General features: G+C 37.5%; 2 protein-coding genes across 2 annotated transcripts; both read left to right on the plus strand.

Annotated features, from left to right (window-relative positions):
• The first annotated feature begins 725 nt into the window (after positions 1 to 725).
• On the plus strand, positions 726 to 5,138 carry apom (apolipoprotein M). Its single transcript, XM_042425115.1, has 6 exons — positions 726 to 851; positions 1,253 to 1,392; positions 2,030 to 2,100; positions 3,045 to 3,179; positions 4,826 to 4,924; positions 5,062 to 5,138. The coding sequence occupies exons 1-6, from the start codon at positions 741 to 743 to the stop codon at positions 5,091 to 5,093; spliced, it is 588 nt and encodes a 195-aa protein (XP_042281049.1). The 5' UTR covers positions 726 to 740; the 3' UTR covers positions 5,094 to 5,138.
• A 6,764-nt stretch (positions 5,139 to 11,902) lies between these two features.
• Positions 11,903 to 15,812, plus strand: LOC121906310. The gene is made up of 5 exons (XM_042425114.1): positions 11,903 to 12,072; positions 13,148 to 13,190; positions 13,320 to 13,349; positions 13,493 to 13,549; positions 14,986 to 15,812. Exons 1-5 carry the CDS (start codon positions 11,950 to 11,952, stop codon positions 15,339 to 15,341), a joined length of 609 nt encoding a protein of 202 aa, XP_042281048.1. The 5' UTR covers positions 11,903 to 11,949; the 3' UTR covers positions 15,342 to 15,812.
• Positions 15,813 to 16,554: the final 742 nt, after the last annotated feature.

Genomic DNA, 16,554 nt, shown 5'->3' on the forward strand with positions numbered 1-16,554 from the left:
CACATAGGATGTAACACAAATATCAGTCAAATAATTATTATTATTATTCTGTGTGTGTCGGTGCTGTCGTAATTCTATTAACGTGAGAAAATCAGAAACACTAGTGTAGGATGATGAAAACGTCGCAGCCTACCGTTAACTTCAAACGTGTATGACTCATAACAGATGTACAGAAGGATCAAATATCTGAAACCACTTTCCCAGAATGGGGAAGTGGTCAGACTCAACTCAGACAAATTATCAATTCTCTGTTTTTTTTTTTTTTTTTGAAGCATTTCTAAAAGGGTTTTTTTCACTTTCAGACATGAAACTGTAGCATGTAGGTTTACTTCTCTTCGACAGTTGTTCGAAATTTTCTGTAATTGACTGTAGCTTTGTTGTAGTGATTTAAAAGAAACCACCACTTTCTGAAGACGGTGATGACTCATTTGGCCTTAGTGAGAGTGTTGTTGAGGCAGTTTCTCCGTCAACCAGATTTTGGAGCATGAGAAAATCTTGCTATGTGAAAGAATGACTAATTTTACTATAAATGTGCTTATCCTAAAGCTGTTTCTTTACATTCAAGGCAGAAGCAGCCCATATTCAAGCTTTTATGCACCCCTTATATGCGACAGGGGTATTGCAGCCGCACAGGTTAATAATTTACCCGACACTCTTTTAAAGTGACACGTTGGAACATCACACACATTCAGAGAGCTTCCTGAGGTTCATTTCTAAGTATTGGCTCTTAGGCGGCAGTTATGTTGAACGCAACGTTGCCATATCTTCTCCATTTATTTAGTTTGTATCAGTCGATCGTTCCTTGTTCAGTTCCTGAGCAGTTACCTGCCAACACTGTCGACAGTCAGCAGGTGAGAAACAAAACTATTGAAGCATTTAGATTCTCTGTATTATGAAAACGCAAAAGGCATTCACGTCACAACTGACAGCGAAAATATCTCAGAGCTTTGTGTGTCTGTCTATCGCTGGCGCTTAGTTTTAGATGTGCAATTTTGTTGTTTTGTTTGTTTCGTTAACCCTGGTAAAGAGTGTGTTATGAATATGTAGTGTATTTGCATTTCACAGTTACTGCAGATAAGAAAGATTTACCGAGATAAATATTAGCCATTACCACACAGACACACTTTCCCCTCCCTCTGCTCTTTCCATTAAGTGGTCTCTGCCGCAAGTTGTGGGCTTAATATAGTTTCTGTTCCTCTGCTATTGCTATCACCCCACACTGTTATTCCACCTGTTTGTGTCTCTGTCTTAGTATCTGGGGGAATGGTACTTTATAGCAGCAGTCAGTCACAGAGAGGCTGACATCCGGGAGTATAGAGCAATGGACAACGTTTTGTTCACCGTGGAGGAGACGGCCAAAAACACGCTGCTGATGACCGGACATATCCGCATGTGAGGCAGCAAAGCAAATACACGCACACACATTACCTTACAGGGAGTGAACCCAAACATATGAGAGGCCAAATAAGAAGAAATGAAAGTAAAAGGAAGTAAAAAATGTTTCTTTACACACATCATCTCTGTATGGTTTACAATGCGGGTGATGATGAGGTCAAAGGACCAAACTCCTGACAAACTAATATGTGATGTAGAAAAAATGTAATAAGTCAACTTAATAAAATGCAAGAAAAACCTGAATTGTTTTTATCACTCTTCTTGCCCTTTTTTACAGGTTGTTTGCTTAATATTTACAATGTACATTTTATGTAACAATTTGAACTCACACATGTTTAAGCCTGGATTATAGTTTACAACATTTCATTTACAACATCAAAGACAATATTAGCTATGTCCAAACCAATTCAGTTTTAATGAAAATAAAATGGTTTACAGCAGGGTTACAACAAGGCAGGGCCACGAGGGAGAACAGAAACAACACAACTCAAGATCGTAAATAGGCCCCAGAATAAGGGAAGTGATGTTTAGAAAATGGAAAAGCTATAAATGTACGTTTCAAAAATGAAAGTCTCTGTGATATTTTACTATAGGTCATGCTGAATTTGTGTATTTGTTTTCAAAATATTTTTAGAGGGGAAAACTGCATAAATCAGACCTGGATCTATCATATACGCCCTGAGAGAGATGATTTAGAAGTGGAAGGTAACTAACTAACGTGTGTATTCACATATGCTCCAAACACACACACATGCACACACAAGGCATCAACAGATGTTTGTTTTTTTTTCCAAAGTCTGAAGCTAGTTTTATTTTTTGAAGGATGTTGGATATGGGAATTTTGTGTTTAATACAAAAAAAATCATGCAAAAACATCACAAGGTTTTAGTATTTTTCCAGAATTGTATTCTTAGCAGGGTGGAAATGCCCCTTAGAGTTCCCACCTATTTATTTAGACAGTGTTTTCTTTTTTTAGACAATCACTAACACTGACGCTCACCATTGAAAACCCCAATACTGAAATTATTTTGCGGGGATCACAGCTGTAAAAACTCATGTTAGACCTTTGAATAACATGGAAACTTCATGTTCTATTTTGTAGGAATAGAGTAGTTCTCTTTACAAAATGCTAAATCCTTTTCTTCACACCGACTGGACACAGCTACAGCTTGCCAGGGATTATTTCCAAAATTAACATCTGCTTTTTATTGCTATGGTGAAGTACATTAGAGCATGCCGTAGGAAACAGGTGCATACCAACTGTGCAGATAGAGAAAGTACCTGTTCAGCAGTTAAACATTAGGACACAATAATAGGAATATACCTCAAAAAATTCCAAACCTTTCCCATAATGAATCTTATGTCAAATAGTGTAGGACAGTCCTCTACTAAAGAGTTTCTTTATTTGAGTAAAAAATATTATTCTTGTTTTTCCGAAATGTTTCTACCTCACCTCATTGATAGGGATTATTTATAGTTATTGTGACACCACAGAACATTTTTAGTTGAACAAGACCATAACCAACAAAGAGAAAGCAGCCTTAGATCAAACACACTTCTGCATAATAAACCACAGTATGTTCACTTTGTACTGTGCCACTCACTGATCAGTGCTGCTGCTTTGCTGGTGTCTTGTGGTTTTGATCTAGGGAGGCCACAGCGGAGGACCCTGCTCTGGAGCGGCAAGTGGGTCAACTGCAGCGACTGCATCATTGTCCAGGAAGTGGAGCCCCCTGTAGACAGTACAGGCACGGAGGACTCCCTCAACAGACACATGCTGTATGGTAAGCCATCTTGAAGGAATAGTTCACCCAAAAAAGAAAGTACAGTCACTATGTACTATTACCTATTACTCTTTAACATCCTGTTTTCCTCATTTCTGTGGCAGTAGCTTGGAAAATGCATTCCACACATTATTCCACACTGTCTGACAGTAATATTATATATATATATATATATATATGTATATGTTTATTGTCAGCCTGTTTCAGCTCTTTATTGAAACTATAAGATGTTTTCACTGAGTGAAACACTCAAACCAGAGAGTGCATGTTTTATATGGCAGTACCATGTTCTCAAATCGAAATATTCTAGATGTTTTGTGCATAATTTTTTATCTAACATATTTCATATTTTTGGAAATTTTGAGATTTCTACTAGATTTTAACATAAAGTTTTTATTTTTATATAGCTACAGTGGTTCTGAGTGTACTTGGACACATTATCAGTGATGATCTGGCCCTGCTGCAAAAATATTTGTCCCTCTGATGAACGCTGAAGTTTGGAATCTGTAATGACCTTGTTTCTTCTAATACTGCCCACACACAAAGCAAGGCATGAATACTTGTTTGTCTTGTCTCGCTTGTAAATCACTTCAGATAAAGGCACCTTTCAAATGACAAAATGTAAATGCCAAATGTAAATCCGTTGTTGCACTGTGCTATTTGAATAGTGCATAGTGCTGGAATTAAGTCTAATAAACCTACCGCAAATGAACTTTTAATGTGTGAATTCCATCCTACTGTGGGTGGCAGTAGAACGGAAACGGTGTGGTAAAGCAATTTTTTTTTCTCCGGCAACAACAACAGTACTTTCAATCAACCTTAAAATGAAGCAAACCATTTTGTAGATAACCAACAGAGTACATCTCTAGTCTCAAAGTGCAACAAAAATAAGCTGCAACTCTGTTAGCCCCGAGATAAAGTCCTAAACAGTGTTATAAATCAATTTAATTCTTAAATGAATTAAAAGAAATAAACAAAAGCATAAAGGCCTGGGTTTCCACTGCACCAGTTAACAGCCCCCCAATGAAACAGAAACTGAAAAACTGAAAAAACTGTCTCATAATTGAACCTAACTGCTGACACCTGCTGTAATGGCGTAGGCCTTTTTGAACCCTGGATTGTGGTTGGAACTGCTTACCTGCTCTCTTATATTTCCTGGGTAGGCGAAGGGGCTCACTGCTGTTGATAGCAACTGCTTGATGAGCATGACTTTGTAATGACTCAGGGTCAGTGGGGTTGTGCAATCTGCTTGAGTTGCATAATTGAGTTTTGTACTGATGTTATTGAACTGTGGATCCCAAAGTCCAATGCTTTTACCCCTTTTCCTCCAATATGTCAGTTTAGCAAAATCCAGCAGATAACAAGGTAAAAACAGGAAGTTTGGCTTCATTTTGTCACAAAACAGCAGTCTACAACAGCTTTTTAAAATGTGTTTTCTTTTCTGTAGCCAAGGGGTATAGCATACAGGCCTTTTTTGTTTTGTTATATCGATACTGTAAAAACCCAGGACAGCGATGTTGATACATCTTTTCTGCATTTTTGATGTATTCTTTCCAAACTCAATGGGAAAAAGAAATTTTAAAAAAGTCAGTCTCAACAAAGAAATCAAAATACAATAGCTTATTTTCAACTGCTCTATATTCTAGCTCGGCAGAGTGACGTGGACTCCGAGATGGTGACAGCATTTCTGAAAAACTCAGCCTGTCATAACATGTCGGCGAGTGTCAAACTACCTCAAGAGAAAGGTTTGTCTTGTGGATAAGTTTTTGATGATGCTTATACATCTCACTCTATTTTCGTTTTAATATTTCAACACTTCACTTGTGTCCATGCTAACCGAAATTACAGCGCAGCCTCTTGGTTTTCCCACAATTTCTTTCAGGATGTTGCCGTTGCCATGGACACCTTGGATGATAAGTTTATTTCATGTTTTCTTGTATCATGGTGAAATAAATCAAGCGAAATTACACGCATTCCTCTCCTAGTTATTTTGCTCATTTCTGACAAGAGACTGATAATGACTCTCAGCATTTTTAGTGGTGTTTAGTGGTGTCACAACTATTATACTCCAATGAGAAGCACATCCACCAAGCACAAACACAGGGAATTCCCATGTTGCTACTGGATGAATACACCTGTTCACATAACTTGAATGAAGGCAGAACGACTCTGTACTGGCTTGACATTGATTACACACTCGGATTTATTCAGTTTGTTGGATTTAAATCACAAATCCTCAAAGAAAACCTACAGTGGTGGGGCAAGTGTTCTGCCAAGAACAATATTGGATCAGCAACTCTTTTAAAGTGACGTTCAGGATCAGTTTCATATCAATAATTGTATTTTTTGCTGTTCTATGTTGTTATTTTATACAATACAGATTTTATTCATATGCAGTTTATGAAAGTTTTGTTATGAAGACCCTGTCTCTTGCTCTTGTTGTTATTACAGCAACCATTTTTTTAAATGCCAAAGTCACTTTCCCCCTCTTTGTGACCCACTCTTGCCCCTGACAAAACAAAACATAGCATGAGAATGATTATGAAATCCATGTGATACAGTAACAGTGACAATTCCAGCTGTGGGTGTAAGAATTTCTTCAAACTTGTGTTTAGTTAACAAAGCATGGTCACTTAGTAACTAATTCGTAAGATTCACCGTGGCAGTAGAAATACTAAGGGAGATGAAAACAAACAGTGAGGAAGTATTACAAATGTTAACACGCATGAAACCAGAACAACCCAAAAATACAGAAACCAGAAGTTGAATTCCCCTCTTTGACTCTCTCAGGCTGGTTTCTGCTTCGTTAATAGGTTCCAGTGTACCAAGTGATCCTTATGTATGACTCCTTGTTTTTGAGTTGCTGTGCCACTGAAATGTGCCCACTAATACAAATCCATGATTATCTAGTTTCAAATTACATAATATTTTATTATCATGTAACTTCACAGAATATGTAGTGGGTATAACGTGAGACAAAAATCCACTGTCTGTCCAAAGTCATGAAAACATGAATCTGTTGCAGAACTCTTTGTTCAGTGCCTGCTCTGTCAGTTAGTAGCAACATGAGTAAAATGATCGTCAGTGCAAATAATTAATGATACTCATTTGCCTCGCATAGCTATGTGGATATAAATTTGATTCAAAGAAGACAAAAACAAGATTTCTTGCCAATTTGTTCACAGTGTATCTCATTAAGAGTCAAATTTAGTTCTGTCTTAATGCATATGTATATGTTGTATATCATCATGATTTTCATGGTTATCATGTCAAAGTTCAAATCTGTTTGCCGAGAATATCATGTCACTCTCTTCACATAAGGGCTCACAGTTCAGTTCTGTTTCTGTGCCTCTATACATTGAGGCATTGTTTGTACAAGAAGTATGTTAATGCCAATGTATGTCACAACCATAAAACATGTGTGGGCGTGGAGTCTGCAGCAAAGGTGTTGCGGCAAAATTTCTCAGTAATTTCAGTTTTGGTGAACTACAAGTCAGCATTGCAAAAACAAGAGTTAACACAATTTTTTAACTGTTTTAATCTACGTTTATCTTCGTGATATAATTTTATACTACATACATTACATTATAAATATGTATGATAAGATGATGATATATGTATGTATACATGTATGTATACATGTGGTACATACTTAGTTTTGCTTTTGTTTTTTACTGTACTTCTCGGTATTATGTGACAGAACTGTGAGTTCTGATTTAAATAAAGTGGTATAATGTTCTCAGTGGGCAGATTTTGAACTTTACATGATAACCACTGACCTAAAACTAAAGAACAACTTGGTTTTCCTGGCTGAGTCTGCTGATGACATTGACCTTATGTTTTTATTTTGTGCTACAGTATGTGTAATCTTCATACAATCAGAGCTCGGTTTGACATTTATATTCACTTACCTATCATAGTAGAGGATTATGTGGAGACATTTGATAAGATGATCTCATACCCGTGTTTTCATTGAACATGTTACTATGACAGGTAAGATGCACAGGAAACAACAATTTGTTCCCTGTTGTTTTGAGTGGGGACAGCACCTAGCAGCCCACGTCCAACCTACCTATCTTTCATGTTACACGTGTGGGTGTGTATATGTGTTTGTTTGTGTATGATTAACAGAGATAAGGGAGGAGAAAGTTGGTTACATTTACATAGTCCAGGAAAACATACTAGTTGGTTGGGGACGTCCCATGGAACACGAAACCAAAAACAGTGAAGTGAAATGGAAATTGACCCTATCACTCTCTCTGGCTCATTCTCCAAAACCAAACTGCAGCTTTCACTGCTGTTTTTTATAACATGAATTCTCATCCTCATGGCTACATCTTGAAATACTGTAATTCTGTTTGTCTTACTATTAAATCATTTCACACTTCGGTCAAAACAGCATATAAGCACATTTATTGAGCCACAGGAGAATAAATATGTTATCTTATCTTGTTGTAATGTTGGCTACTCTTAACTGTTAACTACTTTAGTGTGTTACAGCTACTTTCAGGATATGGGCGAATGGAACAGCTTCCACGGTGCAACTTGGTCCACTTCAATGACTGCCACAAAAGTTGGACAACTGAACGCTGGCCACAAATGTAAAACATCACTTTGCAGTTGTAAGTCCGCCAACCTGAACAATTACTGACACTACAGGCAATGTAGTTCTCATCTAAACCCCAAAAATAAGGACTTTTCTTACAGTTAACTATAAAATATGTGCCATTAACCACTGTCATCCCGATAAACATTAGTAGAATAAGGTCATTTACAAAATGTTACTTTATCTTGTCTTGATATGTGCCTCACACAGATTGAAGTACCTAATGGATGGGTTTTAGCAAACAGAATAAGCACTGGGAATTTGAACAAACTAAATCGCCAAATAAACCAAAACAAAACCAAATAAAGCCGAAAATAAATAGTTTGACTCAGTGTTTATGGGATGGAATTTTCACATGCTCATGCTGTTAACTTGCCAAATATTACTCACAGAATCCCCTTAATAGTATAAAAGAAACTTTAAAAAAATACCCATGCCAGCGATGTGCACTTTTTTAAAATACCAAATAAGATCATGTCAAATGCATGAGAAACCCGATCGGTTAGTTGAGGAGCTGGAAGATATTGTTACGACCTGGCTCTGAGGCCGTGACAAAAACAGGAGGATACAGTTGTACGCAAAAATCAATTATATTTATTTTTAAAGAAATTACAACAAAGTGATAATCAAATAAAGTGGTCAATCAGTAGATCAGTAGTGTTGATGTGTGAATGTGTAATGTTGTAGGGTGTAAACCAAAGAGAAATGCAACAAAAACCAAACAAATGAAACATGTGGTGCCGGGGGGAGAGCCAGCGATGAAGTCAGAGAGCAAGGAATGGAATGGCTGATCCTAAATACCTTCTGGGTGGACTGGCCAGGTGCACCCAGTTGCATTAATTGAATCTCCGTCTACCTGCACCTAAAGGGAGAAACAAACACAGCAGCCCAAGGAAAGACACAAACCTAAGGGCCATGGCAAGCCAGGGGGCCGTCACAATATGAAGTGGATGAACATCAAAATTTGGGATATGTTCAAGCATATCCCAAAGAAAAAAAGAGTATAGTTGAGGCAGTCATTCTATTAGTCTTAGATTATGATGATATAATCTACAGACATGCTGCTGCTTCCACTCTCAAGCCCCTAGACTCAGTTTATCATTCTGCCCTCAGATTCATTACTGCAGATTCTCACCATTGCATTCTTTATGACAAAGTTGGTTGGTATTCTCTTGCACAGATACATGATAAACACTTGTATCTTTTCATCCATAAAGCCCTTATTGGATGTTTACCGCTCTATATAACATCCATGCTGGACTGGACCACGGGACCCTACCAAACTCGTTCTTCTAACTGTCTTATGCTTCAAGTCCCATGGGTTTATACTGAACTTGGAAAACTGGCCTTTAGTTTTTCTGCACCAAACACATGGAATACTCAAGATCGACGCTCTAGCTACTGCTGCACAATTCAAGACTATGATCTCAAACCACTTCACCTCAGTGTGCACTCATTTTCACGAGTATTGTTTTTTGATTTGTCTAAGTCTGCGTACTTTCTTTTTAACTCTATATCTCAACATCAGTGGAGATGAGGGAAACCTCAGTGATCTACTACAAATGTTTAGCTGTTATTGTGTATAATGAGTCTTTTCAGAAATAAAAAATATATATATATATATGTATATACTCATACTTTCTGTTTAGTAGTTTCAAAGAGACTATACAAAATATCTATGTCAATGATGTGCATTTGTTTTTGAAAAACAAATGAGATAAAATCTTAGTAGCTGCAGATGAAAGTTGTGCAGTTTGTCCCTTAATTGATTATTCAAACAAGGGAAAGGAAGGATGTGGCTAAAACTAACTAATGGCATTTTAAAATAAACAACCCCAAATGCACTATGCAAATGCCCTTTGCTGGATAGGCTGAAAAGACTATTTTGGCACCTTCTGAATCTTCATATTTCAGATCTACCACAAATGTAAACACTTATTTAGCTCTTATTGTATTAAGAAAATAGACTTTGGAGAGAGACAGACTGAGGTAGAAGTGTGTCAGAATGGATACCAACATGCTGCATTACACATTTAAAAAAGATGGGCATTGTATTTCCTCAGTGCACCTGGTCAATTCAAATCGAATGTATGTTGTGAAGAAAAAAGTCCCTGTCATATTTGTTTAGGTGTCAACTTCTGACAGTGACCTGAAAACATGGGAAATCACAAACCACCCACAGCAAACATTGATGTGTCAGTGAGGGGCTGCACCACAAACAAACATATGTCCTTATGTGTCACCAAAATAACCAATATCTTTACATCTTCTTTAGCATTTCAACACTTCTCAGCCATTTGTTGTTAAATATGTTTCTCTTACTGTCATTTTAAGGTAATCAAGGGCATCCATTTGTTCCGCTTCCTGGTCGACATCAAAGTTGTAGTATATGATACTGCATTTTGGCTTCATTAAAGCAATAGAAGTTTCACAACAGCCCCTCTGTACTGTTTTTCAGTTTCGTGTAATATGCAATAGACTTTGCCGTCCACAAATGGAGCCGCCTACACCACAGCCTCCTTCCTCCTCTCTGTCTAACCACAACTCTTTCTACAGCGGAAAAAAAACTCCATCTCCTCTTCACTACAAGCTCATGTAAAAGGGAAAACCCTTTTAATCTGCCATGTCGCTCAGCGAGAAGCAGCAGATGAGTTTGTACACTGAGAGTGCGACACAGACTGGGTGAGTCAAGATTTCCTCTCTGAAATACTGTATGTATTTAGGTATCATCCAATATTGCAGACAAGATACACTCGACCAGCTTGTTTTGCTTCTGAGAACAATGATGTTATGATGCAAGAATTCCCATGCAACGTGTGGGGAGAGGGGAAGATACATGTGCAAGGATTGTATTTAATTTTTAGTGTTTCCTCAGTGTCACAGAGCTATGTTTGATCTAATTATTTGAGGACATAATGACACCATTAGATGCCAATTTAAAAAGGTGATGAAATTTTGAGTTCTCAAAATTAACACCTTGAGCAGTAATGTTCATCCATTTGTGTAGTCCAGAGTCAGTGGTCAAAAATCAAATGTATCATCAATAACAGTGCAGAAAACTGAAAATCCAAAGTCTTTGGGGTACTGCTCAGATTACTGATTTACATGATTACAAACGTGAATATGATTAAGAGTCACACACTGTATTCGACTTATCCAGTGAACACAGTTACTTAAAGCTGTAAAAATGTCTCTATCTCTACTAAAGAAAAGCTGACCTCCTAATAGTCCCCTTTATATTAATATTCCTCTTAATATTTTTTTTTCTTGCACGAGGTTGCAGATGTTGGTCAGAAATATACTTTTCCAGTTCAGATTTTTCTTTTATGATGTTTTAAGATATATTGCATCATTGACTTGCTAAAGTTTTCACTGTCTAACTGCCATTCAAACTGACACATGTTACACCTACACATGATCATACATCACATACACTGGAATGCAAAGCAGAACAGTATGCTTGTAAAGGTGGACATGCAGAGCATGCTGCTGGAAATTACCAGAAGACCACCACAACATTCTTCTTAAAAGTTTGTTGTTTGATTGACCACCACTTGACACATACCAGAGGATGGTCAGTGGTATTTTAACAATCACAGATGAGTTTCAATCTGTGTCATCACAAATCAACAACCAAACCTCAAACTCATACATTGACATGGTACTCACTGTGCTGGACAAAAAACCCCCACCGAGGTAAAATCCCAGACAAACAGCAGCATGGTGGCTGTGAACTGAGGATACATCACAATGCAATGTGTCCACACAGCCCTTCATTTGGCCCTGTACACTGTTAAAATATGTAAAATATGATGTAAGAGTCAGTGGTTAAAGGTCAATAAAACTTTTTACAACCTGGGTCTTATTTTAAGTTTTCCTTTTCTGACTCATGTTATCTCACTTAACAGATTTCTAGTAGAGATAAATGGCCACAACAACTCTGAAAACATGCTTTACAGTGGAATTCATTAGGAAAAGTAACACAAGCAGTCAGACATGTTTTAAACAATCACTTAGTTTTTGAGTACATTCTCCTTGGCTGCCCTTATTGACTTCATTGTAAAGCTGTATCACAAGACATATTATTATAACTGAATTATGAATTATGACTGTCAAAACTACAAAAATAAGAGCCAGAATTTGTGTGTGTGTGTATTTGACAGGATGGAGGGTTGTTCGAGGTCATCTATTAAGTGCCTGCTGCTGCACGTGTGGTGTGGTATCCTCACTGTGGCCATGGTGGCCATGGCTGCACTGCTCATTTCAATCAAACCGAAATTAACTGAGGTCAGTACACCTGGCACAACAAGAGAAAATGACATTTAGATTCAGATGGTGGTTTTAATGATTGCCTGGAACAAAAATAAAGGATAGGTTCACTTTTTTCAGTGACCAATAACTCTTTCAAAGTACATGTGGCATGTGAGTGTTGTTTTTTCAGAGTTGAAAAAAAAAGAACATATCCTTTAATGATTACCTGAAATTTGGATTACTATATTAGACTTTATGTTATTTTTCATGTGGCAAGCACATGGATGAACTACTCGTGTTTTAGGAATTGAATGCCCTCACATGTAAAATCATGTCTCACATGGGCTTACAGCATGATGTTGCATAAAAACACATATGTTTGAAAATTATTACAGTTGTGTCAAATGCAAAAATTGCAAAGACGCTCCAATCTAATTTCGGTTGTTTCAACAATTTTACATTTACTGCTTTAAGTCAAGTAGAGATCAGTCCCTATTTGTGAAAACTCCCTGTGAGTGCCTCTAGATGGCAGCATAAACTTCATGGCTGGCATAGTTGACTGAGACTTTAACAGCTGGATCACAGCATTGGATACTACCATAATACTAATAGTACCTCAGTGTTACAATACATGCCCACAATAACAGAACACTTGTACAATATAATGCAATCCGATACCAATATTACCAAAAATCAAACACCTCTTTGATACACAGGATTACTGTCACAAAGTAGTATTCACTGCTACAGCTACTGTATTGGATTCCATAATTTTGTTCAGGTGAACCTGTTATTGTGTCCACCTGCTATATTGTGTAGAGCAAGACTAACTCCCTGTCTCAAGCCTGGTTCAATCAGTTTTATATTTCCAGGATTATATGCGCCTTTATCTCAAGAGAAAGATTCTCCTACTGAAAAGAACACTAAGTTCTTACCAACTGTAAAGCAAGGCAGCTTTTCTTAGTTCATTCAAATTTTATGGTTTGGAGACAGATGGCAAAATGTAATCTGTTGTTGCTATTGATAGTGAGACAACAAAGTAACATGGATGGTGATGATGATGATGATGATAATGATGTGTAGGTGACACTTTGTTTTCTATATTTTCAAGGACGGAGTCTCTGCATTGAAGCCAGACAATGTCAGTTCAACAGGTACATTTAAATTTCACTGTGTTCACTTCAAATGATGCCTTTTACCTGATTTTACTGTGCTTGTCTGAGGTTTGCGAGCGTTTTAAACATGAAGAGAAATTGACTTAGCTGGAAACTTTTCTTTTGCAGTTTCTTCTGTGGCTTCCCTAAAGTCAAAGGGTAAGTAATGGCATTGTTTCAACTTACAAAATTTACTGCTAACTAAAAAATAGTAATGGGAGAACTGAAAAAGTAAATTTTACTGTAAATATTACCACAGCTGTGGCATCATCAAGTAAACTCTAATTGATTTTTCTTTTCAGCATCCTCTCTCTCATACATCCAGCTAGCAAGTAAATGCAAGTACACTTCACCTCCTGGTAAATGTCTAGATTCTTTTTCATCGCTCTTTCTTATGTGGTTAATTGATGTTGATTGATATGCTTGGATCATCATGAGTGTTTTGAAAAAGCATGTTGTCACATCATTTTTAGAGAGCACATGTCTAAGTTACTACTTTACTGTCTGTAGTTGTATCTTTTATAAGCTTGAGGTTAAATGTACACAGTTGAAACCTAAACTTGTATTACGTAATGAGAGCTTCTACATTTTTAATCCTCAATTGTCAATCTGACATTTCTAAGCCTCATTCTTTGTTCATTTCTATGAAAAACTGGTCAAGCATGATGATGGGAATTATGAGATTTCAAGCTACACAGGAATAACAGCAGAAACATTTTCGGCTTTCTGATCAGTCAGTGTCAGGTTTTGATGTCAGTCTCTAAGATTAAAAGAGTGTATTCTTTTGGGCGGTGTCCTTAAACCAACTTTTGATGGTCACACCGAGAAAGTGACACTATAGAAGAGATAGAGATGACACTTTCTCGCCCACAGAAGTTTCAGTTGACCAGAAGCAGGATGTGTTTTGAGTACAGGGTCTGACTCACATTTTTCACAGATTTTTTTTAGTGTCATTATGCTTCCACTGGATAAAAATTGCTGTCAAACTCTACACCTACAGACGCTGGGTGCGACAAGTTCAGGCGTGCTCTCTGGGAGCTACTGAAAGTCATTCTGAGAGATGTAGGAAGTCGCTGCGTGAAGTAGATGGCAGGTTGTGGGAAAGTGGGTGCATCAAAGACTAAACAACAACAAAATCGGTCCCGATTTTAGAAATTCTGATTAATTTTAGGTCCATATAGGCCCTGTCAAAACTTGTAGCCTACTACTCTCCTTATCTACTTTTACATAAAATATAACATACAGTATGTTTTCCAAACTCCAGTTGAACAGCTATTATATCTTAGAGATAATAGTGTGCTACATACATGCACAATTCATCTGCATGCATACACAATTAGGCTAACCGCGACGGCTCAGACTGAGAAAGACATTTAGTCTTGTCATGTTCCAGTCTCATGCATAGTATACCTCCCACAACACTGCCTTTTTCCTGTATGAAGTGGGTATCTACAACCACAACAAACCCATAGAAGAGCTGTAATGTGGGCTGCCCCAACCCAACACAACAAGGTATAATTACAGCCCACGACAACTGCATCATCCGCTTGTCAGAGGATGCTTAGTCTGCCAACTGGAGGGAAATTAGCGGATCGGAAGATCATCTTTGTTAACCTGCATGGTGTCTTTATTCAACTTGTGAAGATAGGTTGCATGTAAAAGTTTCATAGGGACTTTGCAGATTATAGAAATACAATCTGAACCAGAAAGGATACATTGTGCCACTTCCTAAAGTTTCATCTGTGAGTTGAGAATGGTTTTCTGGTGACTAAAGAAAAGTTTGTTAAATCTTCAGGAGCACCACAGAATCTGTCCTGGGAAGAAGAGGAACCCAAATGTGACTCCTGCTCCCTCGTCCTGTTTAACAACAGCATTGAGAGCAAGAAGAGCAGCATCTACTTCATCTACGCCCAGGTCACCTTCAGCAAGCACTCAAAGCAATATCATACAAAGTCTGTGATTTTGATAAGAAATCCCACTTTTGGTAAAAGTCTTAAGAAATTGTTTGAGGGGAACTTCCCGAACACAACAGAGGGCTCTGTGTCGGTGGCTAAGATTGTTAGCCTCAAGGAGGGAGACAGCATCAGCTTACATATTTATGGTGATTGTTTATTAGAGGGCACATTTTGGGGAGCTTATCAGCTTCATTAGCACTGTAGGGCTCTTGGATTTGTTTCTATAGAAGAGAGAATCATTTGGAGTTGGACTGTAATGTTTTTTTGTAGGCCTATATGAATATTTCTCAAGAGAAGGTGTTTATCACCTGGATTTTTGTTCCAATTCACAATTTTAAGCAAAAAAATATCATCCATCATGGAACACTAAAATGCCATAAGCTCCATCAGACAGGGTGGAGAAAGTTTTAACTACTGATTTTACTGACTGAAACCTTTGAACACAAGGTCACATTGTCACATATTGACTTTAGACAACAAAATCTTGGCAAAAAAAAAAACACACTGTATCAGTCCAATCTTAGCAGAGCCTATATTTTTAAATATGTCAGCTGGTTATGAGTCTTGAAATTGTGTGGGGGTTTGGAGGTTGTGTGAATTTTTCTAACTTCAGTTAAAATGAATGTAAACTATGACTGTCTGGGCAATGAATAGTTTTTCACTGCTATGTGCTTATGTAATTTATAAAATGGAATATTGTGGTGGTTTGATTTCAAAGAGGGGCGGGAAATGAATAAGTAATTAAAATATTATTATTTTAAAGCCATTTGCTTATTTTTTATTTGCACTGTAAGCTGCTGGCGCACCACACGGTGGTGCCACCTCTCACCAAATGAAAGATGACATGAAAAACAGCCTGTATCTGTTACCCACTCACCACAACACACTCTGATCATTTATCAAATTTAAAAAAACTACAGAAACTACAAAGGCTGAGAAACCTCTACAGTATCATCAAACACCTTTTCAAACACAAATCGTGATCTTACTCATCTCATTAGCCAGATAATAATACTACACACACACACATTTTTCAACTACAGTGATGTTTAATTTGGTGTAGAGTTGAGCAAACAAGAGCAACAGGTGCAAAACAGGAAACCACATGCTTAGTGCGAGATTAGTCAATCTGCTTCCCCTTTATCACACATCCACAGACATATTTGAACTTCAAACGCCCTCGGATAAGACTCTTTTGAGGTTGTTTGTTTCCTCTCATGCAATAAAAGCTAATACTTTAATTAGACTCGTTGCTGAGTGCATATAGCTAATCATGTGTACTTTTCTGTGTACACTCATAGTCAGTGTACACTCATAGTGTCTCACTAAGATACTAAGATACAACTATGAGTGTACACTGATCAACCTGCTGATATGTGGCTGCTCTAACTGAACCACAGCATCTTGTA

The sequence above is a fragment of the Thunnus maccoyii genome, chromosome 10 (assembly GCF_910596095.1).
Source record: "Thunnus maccoyii chromosome 10, fThuMac1.1, whole genome shotgun sequence".
In the NCBI taxonomy this organism is placed as follows: domain Eukaryota; kingdom Metazoa; phylum Chordata; class Actinopteri; order Scombriformes; family Scombridae; genus Thunnus; species Thunnus maccoyii.